At 48.6% G+C, this 20999-nt stretch overlaps 1 protein-coding gene and 1 long non-coding RNA gene across 3 annotated transcripts; one reads left to right on the top strand and one right to left on the bottom strand.

Moving 5' to 3' along the window:
* Positions 1-16092: 16092 nt before the first annotated feature.
* LOC108582368 lies at positions 16093-20149 on the bottom strand. The gene is made up of 2 exons (XR_001895742.2): positions 20025-20149; positions 16093-17007 (listed from the first exon to the last, which is right to left on the bottom strand). It is a non-coding gene; the product is annotated as an uncharacterized LOC108582368 (long non-coding RNA).
* On the top strand, positions 19734-20999 carry LOC101004755. 2 transcript variants are annotated; one of them, XM_009188595.3, is made up of 4 exons: positions 19734-19814; positions 20112-20179; positions 20420-20479; positions 20603-20999. In XM_009188595.3, the coding sequence occupies exons 1-4, from the start codon at positions 19734-19736 to the stop codon at positions 20757-20759; spliced, it is 366 nt and encodes a 121-aa protein (XP_009186859.2). In that variant the 3' UTR covers positions 20760-20999. The 2 variants fall into 2 exon arrangements, with proteins under 2 accessions (XP_009186859.2, XP_017805260.1); XM_017949771.1 differs by having other exon boundaries at positions 19755-19814; positions 19949-20179.

Below are 20999 nucleotides of genomic sequence, written 5' to 3'. Positions count from 1 at the left end.
CCTCAGTTTTCCCAATGGCAGAGGAGTAGAGAAGGGGATTGGGCTACAGCAATGCCCACCCTACTCCTATTCCCAGGGGAGTATCAGATGCCAGGACCTGGTGATATTGAAAGGAAATGAGGAATGTAGGGACAGTGCTGGGGATCTGGAGGGTAGGGGTAGAGGCAGGATAAGAAACCCTCTGACAGGCAGGGCTCCTGGAAAGGAGTGGGGCCCGGCGTCTGATCGGCAGGTGGCAGAGGACCTCTGAAGAGCAAAGCATCTGAGGGCAGCAGGGCAGCATCAACTCTCAAAAGACCCATTTCTGAGGAGCACTTTCATCTCCCAAGGGGCCAGGGGCAGGAAGGGCAGAGTTGGAAGAAAAGAGCGAGGACAGAACCTCTAAGGATCAGGGTAGATGAGGGAATCAGGCCTCCCCACCCTACTTCTAGGGCCTTTGGGTCTTCCCCGTGGCTCCAGTGGGATGCAGAAGATAAGAGCCGCCCTCAGTTCCAACTTGGCAGAGGTGGGAAAGCTTTCACCCCAGCCGCGGGAACACTACCATTCTGGGACAACCAGATCTCCTAGGGCTTTTGATCTCAGAATCCCAGTCCCTGGAAATCTGAGCCTAACACCATCCAAACCCCAATCACCACGTCGACCTCATTCCTGTCAAACCATCATTTCAAGGGTCCTCTCCCAAGAGGAAGCCAGCCCTTCCGTCAGGGCCTCAACACTGTAAAGTGCTCATCAGTTTAGGAACCCCCATCCCTGACAGGATGTCCCAATATCTATGATGTCCTCATTGCTGACAGGACTCCCATTAATGTCAAGGTCTCCCCATTACTATCAAGCCACCATTCCTCTCAGGAAACCCTACCACTGTCAGGAACACTTAAACCTGTCAGGCAGCACAGCAGCACTGCACAGCTCCAGGGGGCACCATCTTCTCTGTAGTCTATGTAAATGGTTCAGCACTGAGTGCCAGAGTATCGCTCTGAATGTTAGTGTAGGGCCCCCAGGAGTCTCAGCACTGCCATCATATAGGGTTCCAGCCCTGGGAAAACCCCTCATGTCTAAAGAGATGTCTCATCACTGTCTGCAACCCAGAACACTTATTCATTCCAGGCACTATTCTAGGTGCTGGTGATACAATAGTGAACAAGATAGACATGGTCTTGGTCTTCATGAAGCTTCCCCCTCTCCTCCAAAAACAGAAGGCAAATAAACAAAAGTGTTGATCAGGATTCTTACTTGCAAGCCACTGAAACTCACTGGCTGATTCCAACAGAAAAGGAGTTTATTTAAAAAGACCCTGGGAAGATGCAGAAAATAGCAAGAATAAGTGAGCCTAGGCAGCCAGAACCACTCCCAGAGCATACAGTACAGTACAGATGGTCCAGATAGGCCTCCAAGACAGCATGGTTGCACCACCAAAAGGGGATGCCAAGTGGCCAAGACAACGCTTATGTCGAGACAACTGGGGCTCTTGCCCTACATTCTATGTTTTAGATGACCCTAATCTGGCCCTCCTCTAATCATATCTCTGGACACAGGGGAAAAAAGTCCACAGAATCAAGGGAGCACCCACCCAGAACTCATTCTTTTCTTCTAGACCACATTTCAGGAACTGAAAAACAGAATTTCCTGCCCAAATGCCCCCAAGTAGCTTCCAATATCCATATGGGCCTCTTCCTCAGATCTGTTCTTCCTAGGATAGACTGTATCACTGATATACACACTACCAGGTCCAGAGGGGAGCCAAGAAGTAGCTATTTGCAGGGAATGTAGAAAGAGCTTGTATGTTCGGAGCTGGAGTGTTTACACCCAGGCACATGAGACCCTTCATGGTGCAGGATAGAACTGTGGATAGGAAGAGGAGAGGGACAAGTGGAGGGCTAGTGATGGGTTCTCCCCTTACCACCTCATTCCATCATGGAACTCCAAGGAGTTCAAGAAGTCTCAACTTAAACCTAGCCTCCAGGTTGTTTTGAAAGTATATTTTTTGGCCAGGTATGGTGGCTCACGCCTGTAATCCCAACACTTTGGGAGGCCAAGGCGGGTGGATCACCTGAAGTCAGGAGTTCGAGACCAGCTAGGCCAACGTGGAAAAACCCTTTCTCTACTAAAAATACAAAAATTAGCCAGGCATGGTGGTGCATGCCTGTAATCCCAGCTACTTGGGAGGCTGAGGCAAGAGAATCTCTTGAACCCGGGAGGCAAAGGTTGCAGTGAGCTGAGATCGTGTCATTATACTCCAGCCTGGGCAACAGAGCAAAACTGTCTCAAAAAAAAAAAAAAGAAAGCAAGCAAGCATATTTTTCAAGGTAAGGAAGACAGACACATCTTTCATTTGACAACTTGTTAGCTTGATTTTTACCTTTTAAATATTTAGATAGCGGCCCTCCACTTTTACTATTGCCCCAAGCCTCACCAGTGTTAGGTGGTCAGCCTGCCAGATGCCACCTCTGGAATCATAGCTACAGCTGCTCCTGTAAAAGAGATTTCACCACCCCTCCTACCACCACCAGAAATAGATTCTCTAATAACCCCACTCCTTCACATCGCTACTAGTTTCCTATTCACAGTCGTTGGAAGGTGATTATGATTAGCAAAGCCTAGGTCATGTGTCCAAGTCCTAGTGCAGAGGGGGCTGGGAAAATTAATATGTGACCTTTGGGGATTCTATGATGGAAAGCAAAGTCTACCAGTAGCCAAGAGTAATATAATAGGAAATTTCTCAAACACAGAAAGGGGCTAACTTTGTGGGCAATGAATATAATAATAAATATCTCTATAGTTCACACTATGGCTATCCAAGATCAACATACATCTTTCTTCCCAAATCCTAGATTTCTTAGAAAATTAAGGGTATCACCTAACATAATATCACCTTTGTTTATGCAGCCAAAAAAAATTCACTCCTCCCCAAAGACAGATGACTCAGAGCCTTAGAAATTATCACATCCATCTTAGTCAGTTCAGGTTGTCATAACAAAGTACCATAGACTGTGGAGCTTAAACAACAGAAATTTATTTTCTCACCATTCTGAAGGTTAGAAGTCCACCATCAAAAGTGCCAAGATGGGCCAGGCGCAGTGGCAGTGGCTCATGACTGTAATCCCTGCACTGTGGGAGGCCAAAGCAGTAGGATCATTTCAGCCCAGGAATTTGAGACCAGCCTGGGCAATGGCTCTACAAAAAAACAAAAAAGAGAAAGAAATAATTAGCTGGGTGTGGTGGCAGGTGCCTGTAGTCCCAGCTTCTTGGGAAGCTGAGCTGGAAGGATCTCTCAAGCCTGGGAGGTCGAGGCTGCAGTGAGCCGTGATCATGACACTGCACTCTATCCTGGGCAACAAGCAAGACCCTGCCTCAAAAAGAAAAGAAAAGAAAAGAAAAGTGCCAAGATAGTCACTTTCTGGTGAGGGCTTTGTTTGTGGCTTGCAACCAGCCAGCCGCCTTCTTACTGTGTGACAGAGAGAGACAAAGAGAGGTCCTTTTCTCTTCTTCTAAGGCTATACTCCTATTGGATTATGATCTCACTTAACCTTTTTTTCTTCTTCTTATTTTTTGACATGGAGTCTCACTCTGTCACCCAGGCTACAGTGCAGTGGCACAATCTTGGCTCAATGCAACCTCTGTCTCCTAAGTTCAAGCAATTCTCCTGCCTCAGCCTCCCAAGTAGCTGAGACTACAGGCACACAACATCACACCCAGCTAATTTTTGTATTTTTAGTAGAGACAGGGTTTCACCAGGTTGGCCAAGCTTGTCTCGAACTCCTGACCTCAGGTGATCCACCCACCTTGGTCTCCCAAAGGGCTGGGATTACAGGCATGAGCCACCACACCTGGCCTCATTTAACCTTAATTACCTCCTAAAGACCCCACCTTCAGATACAGTCACATTTAGGGTTGGGACTTAACACAGGAATTTGGGGGGGACACAATTATTCCATAGCAACATCCAATTCTAAATCCAAGATATTGGGGTGACGTGTTTTCCTCCTCTAGTTGTATTGTAATCTTACGTCTCTATTTTCTAACACCTGGTAACTACCACCAACACACCTGATTGGTCAGAGTAGGCTAGGTAATGCTGTAATAACAAATGACATCCTAATCTGAGGAGCATAATGCAACAAAATTCTATTCCCCATGCGTGCCAAGCCTGCTGTGGGTCCAGGCAAGTCTCCAGCACAGCTGTAGTCCATGTGGCAGCTCAAGTTTTCAAGTGTTTTGATCTTTTGCCATGCTTCTTCATCTCAACACAGGCTTCCATGGTCGCTCCAGTTAAGGAAGACAACAAGGGAAATTCTTGCTTAAATGTTTTTGTCCACAAGTGACATATGCCATTTCTGTTCACATTTCATTGGCCAAAGTGGGTCACACAGCCATGCCTAACTTCGAGGTGGTAACTCCCAAGATGAGAAGTAAAACCAGAATCTTGCTGAGTAGTAGTAATACCACCACAACAACCTATATTCAAGAATGCAATAAAGGAGGATGAAAGAAAAGAGGAGTCAGTTAAAGAACAGAAAAATAGACACATTTCACAAGGAAGGGAATATGGATAAAAGTTACAGTCAGTAGTTCTGCAACTGGTTCTGGGACTTAGCTGATATATATTATTCTCTTCTTGTATTGGTTTTCTTATTTTATTTTATTTTATTTTATTTTATTTTTTGAGACAGGTCTCCCTAGGTCACCCAAGCTGGAGTGCAATGGCATCATCTCGGCTCACTGCAACCTCTGCCTCCCAGATTCAAGTGATTCTTCTGCCTCAGCCTCCCGAGTAGCTGGGACTACAGGCACCCGCCACCATGCTCGGCTAATTTTTGTATTTTTAGTAGAGATGGGGTTTTACCATGTTGGCCAGGCTGGTCTCGAACTCCTGACCTCAGGTGATCTGCCTGCCTTGTCCTCCCAAAGTGCTGAGATTACAGGCATGAACCACTGCACCCAGCCTTGTACTGATTTCCTATTGCTGTAAAATAAATCACCACAAATTTAGCAGCTTAAAATAACTCAAATGTATTATCTCACAGCTTCTGTGAGCCAGAAGTGTAGGTCTAGGTTGACTGGGTCCTCTGATCGTGGCCTCACGAGGCTGAACTCAAGGTGTCATACAAACATATCCAGACTGTCAAGCAAAAATAAAAATTTTGGGAGGCCGAGATGGGCGGATCACGAGGTCAGGAGATCGAGACCATCCTGGCTAACACGGTGAAACCCCGTCTCTACTAAGAAATACAAAAAAAAAAAATAGCCGGGCGAGGTGGCAGCGCCTGTAGTCCCAGCTACTCGGGAGGCTGAGGCCGGAGAATGGCGTGAACCCGGGAGGTGGAGCTTGCAGTGAGCTGAGATCCGGCCACTGCACTCCAGCCTGGGCGACAGCGCGAGACTCCGTCTCAAAAAATAAAAAATAAAAAATAAATTAAAAAATAAAAAAATAAATTAAAATTAAAATTAAAAATATAAAAGAAATGAACTCAAGGTGTCATCCAGCACTGCAATCTCATCTGAGGCTCAGAGCCCTCTTCCAAACGCACTGCTATTTTTGGTAGTTGTGCTTATAGGACTGAGGCTCCCAGCTCCTAGAACTGCCTGTTGTTCACTAACACATCGTCCTTTCCACAATATGGAAGTTTTTTGAGACGGACTCTCGCTCTGTTGCCAGGCTGGAGGGCAGTGCCGTGATCTTGGCTCACTGCAACCTCTGCCTCCTGGGTTCAAGCGATTCTCATGCCTCAGCCTCCCGAGTAGCTGGAATTACAGGCACACACCACCTCATTTTTGTATTTTTAGTAGATACGGGGTTTCACCATGTTGGCTGGGATGGACTCAATCTCCTGACCTCATGATCCTCCTGCCTTGGTCTCCCAAAGTGCTAGGATTATAGGCATGAGCCACTGCACCCAGCTTGCTATTGCTTCTTGTCTCTTACCCCAGACATTTTTCTAAAGGTTTACCTGGTTAGGCCAGGCCCACCAACGGTGATCTCCTTTTTAACAAACTCAGAGTCAACTGATTAGGAACCTTCATTCCATCTGCAAAAGCCCTTCATCTTTGCCACATACAAACTTAATCACTCAAGTTATATCCTGTCATATTCACAAGTCAGGGGGTCAAGGGCATCACTTCATCACTTCAAGGTGAAGAGATTGCACAGGGCATGCACATCACAGGGCAGGAATCAGAATTCTATACCACACTTCCCCTGTGACTCATTTGAAGGTCTCTTAACCTCCAGCCAGCCCTCACTGGTTGATATTCTATTCCCTCAAAATATCTGAACCTTCACATCCAAGGGACACTAGCCCTTGGTGGTCCTGCCTGATTAAGATTACAGTGGTCTTCCATTAACTTTGACCACTGAATTTAACCAAGGCATCATCAGGAGGTGCCCTGAAATTATGTGGGTGTCTTTACACCCCTCCATGAATTCATCATGTAGCTACAGCCAATTTCCCCTGAATAGTCAGAATCAACTCCCCCTACCAATGTGGTAACTCCTCATTCACCCTGTGGCATGAGAAGCCCAAGCCAGATGGTGGTCTCAGCTTCCAACTCAAGGAACCACTCCTCTTTCAGGAAAAGTAGAAAATAAGATGTTCTGCTCACTGGAAAAATTTTATTCTCCACTGTCTTTCAGAATCACCCTGAATGGGGCCTTAATGCTATAGTGATCCACTCTAAACTAGTTCCAGAAAATTGTGCAGAATCATATATACCCAGCTGAAAAATTGGCTTATGAGTCAACAGTCATCAAGAACTCTCCATAAGGCTGCAGGTGCAGACTGAGAGAAAGGTGACTATGACCCAGGAGCAAGCATGCTGGAAATGTGAGCAATCTGCTCTTGGGCTTCATACTGCATGGCAATTGGTCATAGAAACCTCAAACACCACTGGATCTGCTGAGTCAAAGGGCCGAGTGACAGACAATGGCACTGCCACCAATTCTAGTGCCACCACCAAAATGGATTCCCCATGGTCCTTACTTCTTTGCATCACTAGCACCTGATTCACAGCCCTGAGAAAGTACATCCAGATTGACTGGACTTTCTTAGATGCAAGGGAGGCTGGGAATGTGAGTATCTGGCCTGTTGGGCTTTTATGCAGGAAGGGGGTTCAAATGCTGGTGGGTCAAAAATAACAACAAAGGTCTGTTACAATATAGAAATAAAACAATTTCAAATTGGGTGCGTATATGAAAGATACAATAAAAGGGGTTAAGAAAGATAAAAACAGGATGAGATGGCGCTGACATGTTTTAAATAGGGTGCCTACGGAAGGCCTCTTTGAGGAGACAATATTTAAGCTAACAACTGTCAGGTGGTAGTTTAAACTCTAAAGGGACAGAACTAATGGAATAGATGTATCTAAAGGGGCCAGGCGTGGTGGCTCACGCCTGTAATCCCAGCACTTTGGGAGGCCGAGGGGGGTGGATCACCTGAGGTCAGAAGTTCAAGACCAGCCTGGTCAACACGGTGAAACCCCGTCTCTACTAAATATACAAAAATTAGCTGGCATGGTGGCGGGCACCTGTAACCCCAGCTACTCAGGAGGCTGAGGCAGGAGAATCGCTTGAACCTGGGAGGTAGAGGTTGCAGTGAGCCGAGATCATGCCCTTGTGCTCCAGCCTGGGCAACAATAGCGAAACTTCGTTCCAAACAAAAGGAAGGAAGGAAGGGAGGGAGGGAGGAAGGAAGGAAGGAAATATATAAAGGAGGGGAGTTTATTAAGTATCAACTCACACAGTCACAGGGTCCCACAATAGGCCATCTGCAGGCTGAGGAGCAAGGAGGGCCAGTCCAAGTTCCAAAACTGAAGAACTTGGAATCTGACGTTCGAGGGCAGGAAGCATCCAGCATGGGAGAAAGATGAAGGCTGGGAGGCTAGGCCTGTCTCTCTTTTCACATTTTTCTGCCTGCATATATTGCCGGCAGCTGATTAGATTGTGCCCACTCACATTAAGGGTGGGTTTGCCTTTCCCAGCCCACTGACTCAAATGTTAATCTCCTTTGGCAACACCCTCAAAGACACACCCAGGATCAATACTTTGTATCCTTCAATCCAGTCAAATTGACACTCAGTATTAACCACCAGGACACCTAAAAGATAAGAAGCCAGCCATTCAAGAATGAACGACCAGCGTGGCCAGAGGACAATGGACAAGGAGGAGACGGCATAAGAAGAGGTAGGACAGGGAGGTTGGAGTTATAGGATCCAAGTCTTTGCAGGTCACAGGAAGGAGTGAGGATTTTGTTCTATAAGTGCTATGAAAGATTTAAGCTGAGAAGTAACATGATCTCATTAACAGTTTACAAAGACCCTATCAGCAGTCTGGAAAAATGAATTGTACAAAGAAGAATGGGGAAGTCAAAGGGCTTTTCCAGCAGTCTAGGAAAGAGATGATGCTGGCCTAACCTAGGTGGTGGCAGTTGGAATAGAGAAGAGGAGGAATCCGATACGGACTTATAAGTAGAATGAGGGGCTGAGCTGATGGATTATATTTGAAGCATAAGGGCAAGGGAAAAACCAGAGATGATACCAGGCTTCAGGTCTGAGCCCCTGGAGGGATGGCAGCTTCCTTTTCTGAGATGGATAACTGGTGAGAAGACAAGCTAAGAGAGAGGTGTTGAGAATCAGGAGTTCGGTTTTGGAATAAGGTATCTGACATAATTTGGAAATGTGTCCCTGCCCAAATCTCATGTTGAATTGTTATCCCCAGTATTGGAAATGGGGCCTGGCAGGAGGTGACTGGATCATGGGAATGGATTTCTCATGGATGGCTTAGCACCACCTCCTTGGTGCTATCCTCCTGAAAATGAGTGAATTCTCATGTGATCTGACTGTTTAAGAGCGTGTGGCACCTCCCTCTGTTTTTTCTGTCTTGCTCCTGCCCCTGTCATATGAGATGCCTGCTCCCCCTTCCCCTTCTGCCATAATTATAAGCTTCCTGAGGCCTCCTCAGAAGCAAATGCCAGTGTTATGCTTCCTGTATTGCTTGCAGAACTGTGAGCCAACTAAACCTTTTTTCTTATAAATTACCCAGATTCAGGTATTTCTTTATAGCAATGCAAAAACAGACCAATGCAGTATCTGTAAGAAAGCCAAGGAAATCCCAAATAGGCAGTTGGCTCTGCAGCCTGGAATGCAGAAGTAGATCTGTACACCATCCCTGGCTCTTCCAGGGTCTCATTCTGTTGCCCAGATTATGCAGTAACATAATCACGGCTCACTTCAGCCTCCACTTCCCAGGCTCAAGAGATCCTCCACCTCAGCCTCCTGAGAAGCTGGGACTACAGGCACCCACCACCATGCCCAGCAAAGTTTTGTATTTTTTGTAGAGATGTGGTTTCCCCATTGTGCCTAGGCTAGTCTTGAACTCCTGGGCTCAAGTGATCCACCTGCCTTGGCCTCCCAAAGTGCTAGGAATACAGGAGTGTGCCACTGTGCCAAGCCCAACTTCTACCTCTTTAATGTCTTTGGTATCTGTGCCACTTCTTCATCCCTGCTACTACAGCCTAGCCCTGACTTCAGCCTCCTTCCTAAGGGCAGCTGCAGCATCTGGGCTAGGCCATCCCCATGGCTCCTTCCTCAGGAATTTTTCAAAATTATATATGACCAGAAATAACTCCCCCACTCCACCTCCCACACATATATAGCCTCTCCCACCACTAGCCCTTTCCCTGCCCCACCTACATTGGGATTAATCACAAACTCTTATGTCCCTCCTCTGAGCCTTTGTGCTTGCTGTGCATTCTACCTGGAATGTCCTTTCTCCATTCCCACCCATCCTTGAGGTTCTATTTGCAAAGCTCCCTCCTTCAGGCAGCCTCCCCTCCCTACCTCCCTCTGACACCCCAGAGTTCCCCATCTCCAACCACGTAGCAGAGGTCACCCTCTGCTTTGCATCCAGGGGCCCTTGTTTCCTGAGCTTCTCCCAAGCAAGCTCAGCCCAGGCCCAGGCACTCTGAGGTTCAGAGTGGCCCAAATTGCAGGGAATAGAGGAGAGAAGTATTGAGGAAACCCTGGCAGTGGCGTTATTTCAAGCTCCAGGGGGTAGGAGGCAGGGAAGGGGTGTATGCTATTGCTCAAGACTTCCCCCCATCCTGATATCCCATTACCTCCAGAAGTTCTGTGCAATGTTCCACCCACGCTCTGGGACTGCAGAGCCAAGCTCTGCCCCTCCAGCTGGACTGAGACCCTCCAGACATGGATAGAGGATTTGCAGAAGGATAGGAAGTGAAGCCGACCCCTTCCCAGGATCAGGGACTTTCAGAAGTTGAGTAATTTGGTTTCTTGCTCATTTCCAGCCCCTTTCTGGAACAAGACATGACAGCTCACTTAGGCCAGATCCCCACTTCCACAGGCCACACACTCCATTTTCCCTGTATGCTAGACGCCCTCTGCAGGCCCAATGAGGTTGAGAGTCCAGGCCAGGAGCCCCTTTTCCCTGGGCACTGGACGCCCCCTGCAGGCCCTGCAGATTGAGACCCACAAAGAGATGGATTGAAAAAGCAGTCAGGGCCGGGCGCGGTGGCTCACGCTTGTAATCCCAGCACTTTAGGAGGCCGAGGCGGGCGGATCAAGAGGTCAGGCGATCGAGACCATCCTGGCTAACACGGTGAAACCCCGTCTCTACTGAAAAATACAAAAAACTAGCCGGGCGAGGTGGCGGCGCCTGTAGTCCCAGCTACTCGGGAGGCTGAGGCAGGAGAATGGCGGGAACCCAGGAGGCGGAGCTTGCAGTGAGCCGAGATCGCGCCACTGCACTCAGCCTGGGCGACAGAGCGAGACTCCGTCTCCAAAAAAAAAAAAAAAAAGAAAAAGCAGTCAGAAAACAAACCCACCGGGCACAGTGGCTCACACCTGTACTCCCAGCACTGCGGAGCCCAGGTGTTTGAGACCAGTCTGGGCAACATGGTGAAACCCCATCTCTACTAAAAATACAAAAAATTAGTGGGGTGTGGTGGCACGCACCTGTAGTCCCAGCTACTTGGGAGGTGGGAGAATAGCTTGAGCCCAGTGGTGGTTACAGTGAGCCGAGATCACACCACTGCATTCCAGCCTGAGTGACAGAGCGAGACCCTGTCTCAAAAAACAAAAACAACAAAAACATCATACACAAATACATAATTGCCGACACTCTTACCCACCTACACATCTCTACCCACACACATACGTACATAGACACATAATCAATCACACAGTCAATCATTCACATACACCAAAGACACACGACAATTGTTTAAGCATATAATCACAGTACAAACACAAGGGCACTCCCTGTTCATGTTCCCAGCAATAGAACATAATATGTCTTCCCCATTGATCCAGACTAGCATTGGCAAACTATGGCCCATGGGCCAAATGCAGCCTGCCACCTGTTTCTGTAAATCGAGTTTTATTGGAATACACCCATGCTTATTCATTTAAATATATCTATGGCTGCTTTTGTGCTACAACAGCAAAGCTGAGTAGTTACTACAAAGACTGTATGGCCCACAGAATCTTAAACATTTACTATCTGGACATTTACAGAAAGTTTACCAATCCCTGATCCAGACTCAGCTTCAGAATTGAAGTTGGCAAGTGAAACAATACTAATTGTCTTCAGTGTCTTGGCATTGAAAGATGGTCAGAGAAATAAATGGATGGGATGGATGGATGGATGGATGGATGGGCAGATGGACACATATAGGTAATAAAGCAGAATTTTGCTCCAAATACCAGCGTTCTGCTTGATATAAACTGGGAAATCTTGGGAAAATTAACCTTTCTGGGTCTTAGTTTCCCCATCTGTAAAATAGAATAATACAGTCATTTTTACTGAGGGCTCTTTTGGTTGCAAATGGCAAAAACCCAATTCAAAGCAGCTTAGGCAAAAAGTTAAATTTGTTATATCAAAACTAGGTATGAGGCCAGGTGCAGTGGCTCACACCTGTAATCCCAGCACTTTGGGAGGCTGAGGCAGGTGGCTTGCTTAACCTCAGGACTTTGAGACCTGCCTGGGCAACATGGTGAAATTCCATATCTACAAAAATTAGCCAGGCTGTGGCGCCCAGCCTGGCTAGGAGGCTGAGGAGGCTGAGGTAAAAGAATCACTTGAGCCCAAGAGGCAGAGGTCACAGTGAGCCCAGATCGCACCACTGCACTCTAGACTAGGCAACAGAGCGAGACTCCATCTTAAAAAAAAAAAAAAAAAAAAAAAAAAAAATTCTCATTAAGGAGATTATCTGCAACCCTGGTTGGATCCAGGGGTTCAAATGTTGTTATCTCCCTCTCTTACCTTGATACCTCTCTAATCTTTTTTGTCTCACTCTGTTGCCAGACTGGAGTGCAGTGTCACGACCTCCGCTCACTGCAACCTTCCCCTCCCAGGTTTGAATGATTCTCCTGCCTCATCCTCTCGAGTAGCTGGGACTGCAGGTGCGTGCCACCATGACTGGCTGATTTTTGTATTTTTAGTAGAGACAGGGTTTCACTAGGTTGGCTAGGCTGGTGTCAAACTTCTGACCTCAGGTGATCCACCTGCCTTGGCCTCCCAAAGTTGCTATGGTTTGAATATTTGCCCCCTCCAAAACTCATGTTGAAATTTAAACCCTGGCTGGGCATGGTGGTGCACACCTGTAGCTGTAGTCTCAGCTACTTGGGAGGCTGAGGCAGGAAAACTGGCTGAGACCAGGAGTTCAAGGCTGCAGTGAGCCACGCTCATGCCACTGCACTCCAGCCTGGGTGACAGAATGAGACTTTGTCTCTTAAAAATATATAACAAATTAAAAATAAAAGAAATTTAATCCCCAATGTGGCAATATTGAAAGGTGGGGCCTTTAAGGAGTGATTGGGTCATGAGGGCTCTGCCTTGATAAATGGATGAATCCATCCATGGATTAATGGGTTATCATGGGTGTGGGACTAAGGACTTCCTAAGAGGGACTTGGGCTAGGATGCTCAGCCCCCTCACCATGTGATGCTCTGTGCCATACCTTAGTACCCTGCAGAAAGTCCCCACCAGTAAGAAGGATCTCACCAGGTATGTCCAAGAGAGTCCAAGTACCCTCTTGGACTTCTCAGCCTCTATAACTGTAAGAAATAAATTATTTTCTTTATAAATTAGCCAGATTTAGGTATTCTGCTTTAAGCAACAGAAAATGGTCTAAGATACAGGTGCTCTTCTAGTAGCAAGAAATATGGCCACTAGAAGCCTCAAGCCTAAATGTTTATATTGGTTGATCTAAAAGAGACCCTCTTTCTCCTGGCATCCAAACATCAAATCTCATAGAAAACTCTGGTTATCTGTACTTGTGACACATACTCAGTTCTTCAGTCTATCACAGTGGCCAGGAAATGGGGTACTCTGATCAGTGCACTGTAGCTGACAGCTCCACCAAGACCATGTTAAGTGGGAAACAAGTTTCCTACAGGAACCACAAAAAGGGTTATGGAAAAGCAGAAAAGTGGTCTGCATGAACAAAAACAGCCCACAGAAATCTACTTCATAGATTTGTCATGAGACAATCTCCACCAGCTGGCCAGGCATGCAGTGCCCTGGCATCAATGAATGTCAGCTGGACAATGGCTAACTGAGACAAATAACGAAGTGTTCATTAATAAATGAATAATGGTTGAACATACAGACGAACAGGTGACGATGAACATATGAAAAAATAGGTGAAAGAAGGAAGAATTGGCTGATGGAGAGACAAAGACGAGTGGACACATAGACACATGGATGATGGATGGATGGATGGATGGATGGATGGATGGATGGATGGATGATGGATGGATGATGGATGATGGATGAAAATATAGGCAATTAAATCTGCTCTATTATATACTCTAGATCTGGAATGGGAAACAGAATAGTACTCCACAATAGTGTCTTCTGAAAGGTCTATCTCTTGGGTCTGGCAGAACAGTTCTCTGGGTGACTATACACTGACCCAGTTCTCCTCCCTTTCTCACTTGGAATGCAAAATCTTGAGATAAGGAAGAGGTGACAGAAACAGATAAAGAACAGGCTCTGTTCTAGTCCCACCCCAGAAACAGAATATCCTTCAATGTTTTAGCCTAAGAAGTCACATTGCCCTAGGGTATAAAACCCAAGGCAGGCTGCTTTCCGGAGTCCTTGGCTGCAGTGCAAGTGGAGCATAGGCTGGGCAGCTTTCCTGAGCCTCGGGGCTGCCTCACAATTAATCCTGGGGCTCTGTTTCCCTTGCTGCCTACCTGTAAGTAATAAATCCATTTCATATAACTTGTTGGATATGTTCTCCCACTGGACTCAGACAAATTGTACACAGTGAGCCTGCTTCGTTTCCCTGTTACTCTGTGAGCTGACCAGACCCTCTCCTCAAAACTCCCTCTCAATTTCCAGGATAGGGAAGCTACAGTAGAGAATGGGGGTGTTCTAGGCCAAGTTGTCCTCCAGCTATTTTAACTCAGCTCTGGAGCACAGGAAAATGGGTCAATAAGGGAGAGGGACAGTGCTGGCTGGGCCAGGAGGGTGAAGTCCTAGAGGCCAGAGATGAGAGATAGGGGAGCTGAACCTGCTTCCAAAGAATGTTCCCTTTAGCTTCACTTTGCAAAGGAGGAATAGATCTCAGATGGTGGATATGTAGGCACTGTGATGGGCCTAGGGAGATCTGGAGAATCTGGGAGGGGACCTTCTCATCCTTACCCTGCTCCTGTGATTGTCCTCAGGGAATCTAGGAGGTGGCTATGTCCCATCTTTCCCACTCCTCCTACCCCCAGGTGTCTTAGTACTACAGAGAAGAGCTGGCAGTGAGGAACCTAGGGAAGAGACACATTCCTACCTTTGACCCTAATCTTGAACCAAACCCTGACTCCCAGCCTTGAGACCGATGGCTCAAATGCCTCCAAAGGAGCAACATCACAAACCTTGCAAATCTTCCCTTAACGGTAATAGTGCAAACTCTCCTACCCTTGTCCAAACTGCTTATTGCTGAGATTCTCAGAGCTAAAGCCAAAAAGTTAAAAACAGGTGCAGCCTACTAAGGAGAGTTGTGAAAGAGAAAAGTTTCCTCCACAAAAAGGGAGAGAGAAACGATGCGGAGATATTCAGTGGGAAGGTATTCTGCTATCAACTCATGGACTGCAATTCACTTCTGACACTAGCCACGGAGAGTTAGCACCAGACTCCACAGGTTTAAGAGAAAGGTCCCCAACAAGACTGTCCCCAATTTAGATACCAGCCACAAGTAGGGTCTCCAAGCCACCCACATTTCTGGCCAACTGGCTACAAGTCTGGGAGGTTCCCAAAACCCCTGTCAGTTTTGATAATTTGCTAGAATGACTCACAGAACTCAGGAAAGTGCTGTGTTTAATTAGTTTATTAAGGGTGTAAATCTGAAACAGCCAAATGAAAAGACACACAGGATGAAGTCTAGGAGGGTCTCAAATGCAGAGCTTTTCTCAGTGGTTTCTCCCTGTGGAGACATAAGGTGCATCACCCTCCTGGCACATCAAAGTGTTCATCAACCAGAAAGTTTTTTTTGAGACGGAGTCTCCCTCTGTTGCCCAGGCTGGAGCGCAGTGGCAGGATCTCAGCTCAATGCAAGCTCCGCCTCCCGGGTTTACACCATTCTCCTGCCTCAGCCTCCCGAGTAGCTGGGACTACAGGAGCCCGCCACCTCACCCAGCTAGTTTTTTGTATTTTTTAGTAGAGATGGGGTTTCACTGTGTTAGCCAGGATGGTCTCGATCTCCCAACCTAGTGATCCGCCCGTCTCAGCCTCCCAGAGTGCTGGGATTACAGGCTTGAGCCACCGCGCCCGGCCCAACCAGAAAGTTTTATGAGTTTTGGTGTCCGGAGTTTTTATTGAGATTTCCTTACAACAGCATAACTGAATTATTGGCCACATAACTGAATTCAATCTCCAGCGCCCACTTCCACCCCAGAGGTCAGCCTGGCCCAAAGCCCAACCCTCTAATCACATGGTTGGTCTTTATGGTGACCAACCTCTAACCTGAGTCGTCTCATCTCTTAGCATAAACCCAGGTGAGTTCCAAAGGGCTCATGAGTAACAAAGACACTATTACTTGGGAAATTCCACAGGTTTAGTCTCCCTCTCAGGAGCCAGGGACAAAGGCCAGTCAAATTCTTTATTACACACCAGAAGGGGAGAAAGTTTCTGAACATAGAAAATGAAAGTTTTAGGGGGCCATAAACAGGAGACAGCCACAGCCCCCTGCAGATCCACACACACTCACTGACCCTCAGTCTTCCAAGGACTCCCTTGCCCTCATGATCATGATCCCTCTCCTGCTTGCTCTTCCCATCCAACTTCACACAGTCTCACAGACTCCAGACAAGCAGAAGGCCTCTTGCTGCTCTCAGTGACTCTACTCAATTGTCCATCTCTGCTCATCCTCCATGGCCTCCTGTGTGGCACCACTCCTCTTCTCGGCATACTGGTTTTCTTGCCAGGAGTGAGTAAAATGGGGCAGGGGTTAAACGGTAAGGTGAGGGGCATAGCAGGGATCAACACGCAGGTCTCACGGAGTCTGTAAAGGAAGCTGAGTTCATGTTGTGAACCCAAAAGTATCTGAGACAGGTCTCAATCAATTTAGAAAGTTTATTTTGCCAAGGTTGAGCACACGTTCATGAGATGACACAGCCTCAGGAGGTTCTGACAACACGTGCTAAAGGTGGTCGAGGCACAGCTTGGTTTTATACATTTTGCGGAGACATGAGACATCAATCAATACCTGTAAGATGTTACACTGGTTCAGTCTGGAAAGGCGGGACAACTCGAAGTGGTGGCTTCCAGGTCATAGGTAGATAAGAGACAAAAGGCTGCATTCTTTTGGGTCTTTGATCAATCTTTCACTGACTACACAATTTACATGGAGTGGGCAGTAAAGGAATAGTCACACTGATGCCTTAGTCTGGCTCAGTGAATCTGCATTTTTGCATAAACAATAGGGCAGAAGAAGCAATTAGATATGCATTTGTCTCAGGTGAGCAGAGGGATGACTTTGCGATCTGGCCATTGTACTGCACCTGTGAAGATAAGCTATCAGTTTACATTGTCAGGGTGAAATTCAACACAACTGTCTTAAGGTAAAGATCTTGAGGCCCACAAGGAATTTCCCTGTGGACCAATTGTGAGGGAGGTAAGTAGTTTTTTTTTATCTTTGTAGTTATCTCTCTTAGGAATAAAATGAGAGGCAGGTTTGCCTGACACAATTCCTAGCTTGACTTTCCCCTTGGCTTAATGATTTGGGGGTCCTGAGATTCATTCTCCTTTCACAATGTCAACATCCAGGTCCAAGTATGAACCTGAGACTGTACATATGCCAAATGGATGTGCCCTTGTGATGACTGTACATCCTGTGTGACATGGGTATACCTGTGCATTGTGTGTATTCCTTTGCAGTCTATGTGTGTGCCTGTGTGGTGTGGGTATGCCTTTGTGTGCACCTGTGTGATATAGATGTGCCTGTACCCCAGCTGTTCCTGTATGTATCAGTGCCTGGATGGGTCCTGGAGCCATCTGGCTGCTCTTCTCTTTATAGGCTCTGTCTCTCTAGCCTGCTCTTCCCAGAGGAAGAAGAGAACAGTGCATGTGGGTGGAGTAGAGAGCAACACTAAAGCTCTGGACACAGATATCCCAAGTTCCAGTCAGGGCTGTGGCCTTCCCATCTTAAGCCCTAAAGCTAATACTCACTCCCTAGCTCTGGGTGATACCAACAATTCTGAGGACTCTGCCTCTTACCAAATCAACACCCAATTCCTGGGGACATTTTTGGTGCCTTCTGCTACCTCCTCTTCAGGGATGGCTGCAGGGCACTTTGTCCTATGAGTTGGGGTGGAGAATGTCCAGTCTCCTCCCCTCCCAATCACTTCCTCCATCATCCAGGTCTCCATTCACCATCTTACTTCCTTCACTTCTCCTTGCCCAATCCCTCCCACAAGGAATCCCCTAAAACAGGTTCCCAGATGTGGTCCCCAGCATCTGCCCCTCACACCAGGGCCTTTCAGGAAGATGAGTTCTATGGCTCCATTCTCTCTGACTCCAAATTCACCACACTGAGAGGCAGCCTCTAGACCAGCCCTGGATGGATTGTACCATCTGGAGACTGCAGAAGACCTCTGCCAAGGCAAGCCTGGCCCTCCCCAGTCCTGTCTGCCCCCTCTGAGCCCCATCTAAGATTACAGCCCATGGCCCTTTCTCTCCTTCCTTTCCCAGAGCAAGAGCCACAGCAGTTAGGCCATGGGAGTGCCAGAGAGAGCCCTGGCCTGGGAAACAAAGGACCAGAAGAGAAGACCAGGCCTCTAGTTCCTCGGCACCAGACCTGACTCAGCCAGGCCTGGAGTGTCAACGTGAGTGTGAATGTGAGTGAAAGGGTGAACGTTGTGAAAAGCACAGATTCACAACTCCCAGACTGCAGTGCTTCCAATAAAACCACCTAGCACCTATGAATCTGTCTGTCTTGCTATCTGTATGTGGCCCAGGTAGGGGAAGTCAACTATGAGAGGGAGAAAGAGGGCGAGATGGGTGAGAGAAGACAGGTATCCATTCCTCACATTTCAACCAGAGGAAACTTTCACCCCACTTATTTCTGGTCACTCCCTCCTATACAGTCGGCCTAGCCCCAAGACTGTCTTTCCCCTTACTCAAACCAACTATGGCTCAGTATCAGGCCTTGGCTGGGATGTTAGAGGTCTGGGGCAGCTATTTCCAACCTCCCACACTGGGTTAATTGCCCTTTCTTGGCACCTTCTACTTCTTCCCGCCAGTCTGCCCCATTTATTGTAAGAATCTGACTATTCTCTTTTGATCCTCCCAGCTCTACCCCTACCTCTCAGAGGGCAGAGGTGGTGCCTGTCTTGTTTGTTGTTTGTGGGGTTTTTTTGTTTTTTTGGTTTTTTTTTGAGACAGAGTCTCGCTCTGTGGCCCATGCTAGAATGCAGTGGCATGCTCTCAACTCACTGCAACCTCCACCTCCCAGGTTCAAGCAATTCTCTGCCTCAGCCTCCCAAGTAGCTGGGATTACACATGCCTGCCACCACGCCCAGCTAATTTTTGTATTTTTAGTAGAAACAGGGTTTCACCATCTTGGCAGGCAGGTCTTGAACTCCTGACCTTGTGATCCACCCACTTTGGCCTCCCAAAGTGCTGGGATTAAAGGCGTGAGCCACCGCGCCCGGTCACCTGTCTTCTTTACTACTACATTCTCATGCCCAGCACAGTGCCTGACACACAGATGGTCATTCAGCAAATATCTGTTGATTGACTGTAGGGAAAAAAAACATATCACAGGAAGATAGGTCTCAGGCCAGAGAGGAAGGGCAATGACCCTCTGGACATTCAGTGGCTTAGCTGAGGCCACTCAACCAGGTATTTCCGTAGCCTGGCCTTTTCTAGACTGGACTCTCTCTGAGGACCTATTCCTCCACAGCCCAGGGTCATACAAGACCTCTCTCGGCAGGCAAGAGAGGCACTTGGCAGGGCAGAAGTCAGGGACGGGTAGAGGAGACGTGGGGATTGGGAAAACTTTTCTTGCTGCCTGGTGCGGAAGCCTCGGCCTCCCAAGGTGTAGCTCCAAAACCTGACTCCACACCTGTAAAAGAGGGTCCTTTGCCCGCATCTTAAACAAGCAACTCCGCCCCTGGCCTCACACCCTAAGATGACGTTTCGACTTCGCCTCCTCTGGGAGACATGCAGACCCCACCCCTTCCGGGGGGCAGGCAAATCTAGTGCGCGACAGCATCCCTGTGACGTAATGGTAACGGTCCGTTTCCGGGGTGGAGCCAGGGAGGGCGGGAGTTTAGGCTGCGCTGACCCCTCTCAGCCCCCCCTCCAGGTGACCCCAGCCCCTGAAAATCCTCACCCAGGGCCCCAAATCTCCCAGCCCCATGACCGCCAAACCTCTCGCCCTGGCCCCCTAAATGCCCCAGGCCCCGGAGATGACCGGCCTCCTCACCCCTTAACTTCCAGTGCCTCCCAAATCTCCAAGCCCACCCTGTCCAGTGGTGGCAACTGAGGCTTCCCGGGGGCATCGGCCTCAGATTACCTGAGAACTGGGCAGCCTCGTCCTGAGCATGACGGAGAAGGGGACCTGGGGCTAGGGAATCCCTGATTCAATCATGCCGCTCCCCAGGAGACGTTCGGAGCCCAGGACATGTCGGGAATGAGGAGATACGAAGTGGCGCTGGAGGCGGAGGAGGAGTGAGTGGAGGCGGGTTCTGCGGAGGAGGAACCAGGCGGCTCCGGGGTGGGGGAGGGTGGAGTTCTGCGGGGGCGAGGGGTGGGCGGGGCGAGCCTCCGAGGGGCGTGGGCTGCGAAGGGTGCCGATTTTAGGGGCGGGGCGGAGCCTTCCTCGAGGGCGAGGCGCCGTGGGGCGGAGTCTGTGGGGTCAGCTCCGCCCCGCCCCGCCCCGCCCCGCCCGCCTCTGCCCTCTCTCTGCAGGATCTACTGGGGCTGTTTCTACTTTTTCCCCTGGCTGCGCATGTGGCGGAGGGAGCGGAGGTGAGGGGGCTGCGATACCGCGGGCCAGCCCCGGGCATGGACGAGACTCAGTCTCTGAGGACCCATCGGGGGGATTCCGGTAGCTCCCGCCCCGCCTCATGCCAGTGTCGGGTCGCCCCACAGCTCGGCGCACCCCGGGGAGCAGAAGCTGGAGCCTCTGCGAGGCCTGATGAGCTGTCTGTCCAGCGGGCTGGGCCCTGCTCCCCAGCGCTCGGGTCGTAGCCTCCCCCGCCGCAGCCCCACCGCCGCTGCCCAGCCAGCCAGTGCATTAAAGATTTAAACCGAAGCCCACCGTACTGACCTCCTGACTCTGCCGCCGCTGTCGCCATTCGAGCCGAGCGCCCCTCCCCACACTGGCTCTGTTCCGTACTGACAGGGCGTCCCTCCCTAAAAGGGTGCCCTTCCACGTCAAAGCCCCTCATCAGTGTCAGGCCTCCTGTTACTATCAATGACTGTCTCCCCCAACCCCATGCCCCAAAAACCCATACTGTGAATAGCCTATATGAAGAGAACTAAATAA

This window comes from Papio anubis, chromosome 13 (assembly GCF_008728515.1).
Source record: "Papio anubis isolate 15944 chromosome 13, Panubis1.0, whole genome shotgun sequence".
NCBI classification, from domain to species: domain Eukaryota; kingdom Metazoa; phylum Chordata; class Mammalia; order Primates; family Cercopithecidae; genus Papio; species Papio anubis.
This window is presented reverse-complemented; position numbering and strand designations above follow the sequence as displayed.

Excerpts from the sequence above, each read along its gene's own strand:
- LOC101004755 (XM_009188595.3), top strand. The coding sequence starts at position 19,734 with ATGGTAACGGTCCGTTTCCGGGGTGGAGCCAGGGAGGGCGGGAGTTTA. Across the intron at positions 19,815-20,111 it reads CCTCTCAGCCCCCCCTCCAG|GAGACGTTCGGAGCCCAGGA; the intron begins GTGACCCCAGCC and ends GCCGCTCCCCAG. Across the intron at positions 20,480-20,602 it reads ATGTGGCGGAGGGAGCGGAG|CTCGGCGCACCCCGGGGAGC; the intron begins GTGAGGGGGCTG and ends GTCGCCCCACAG.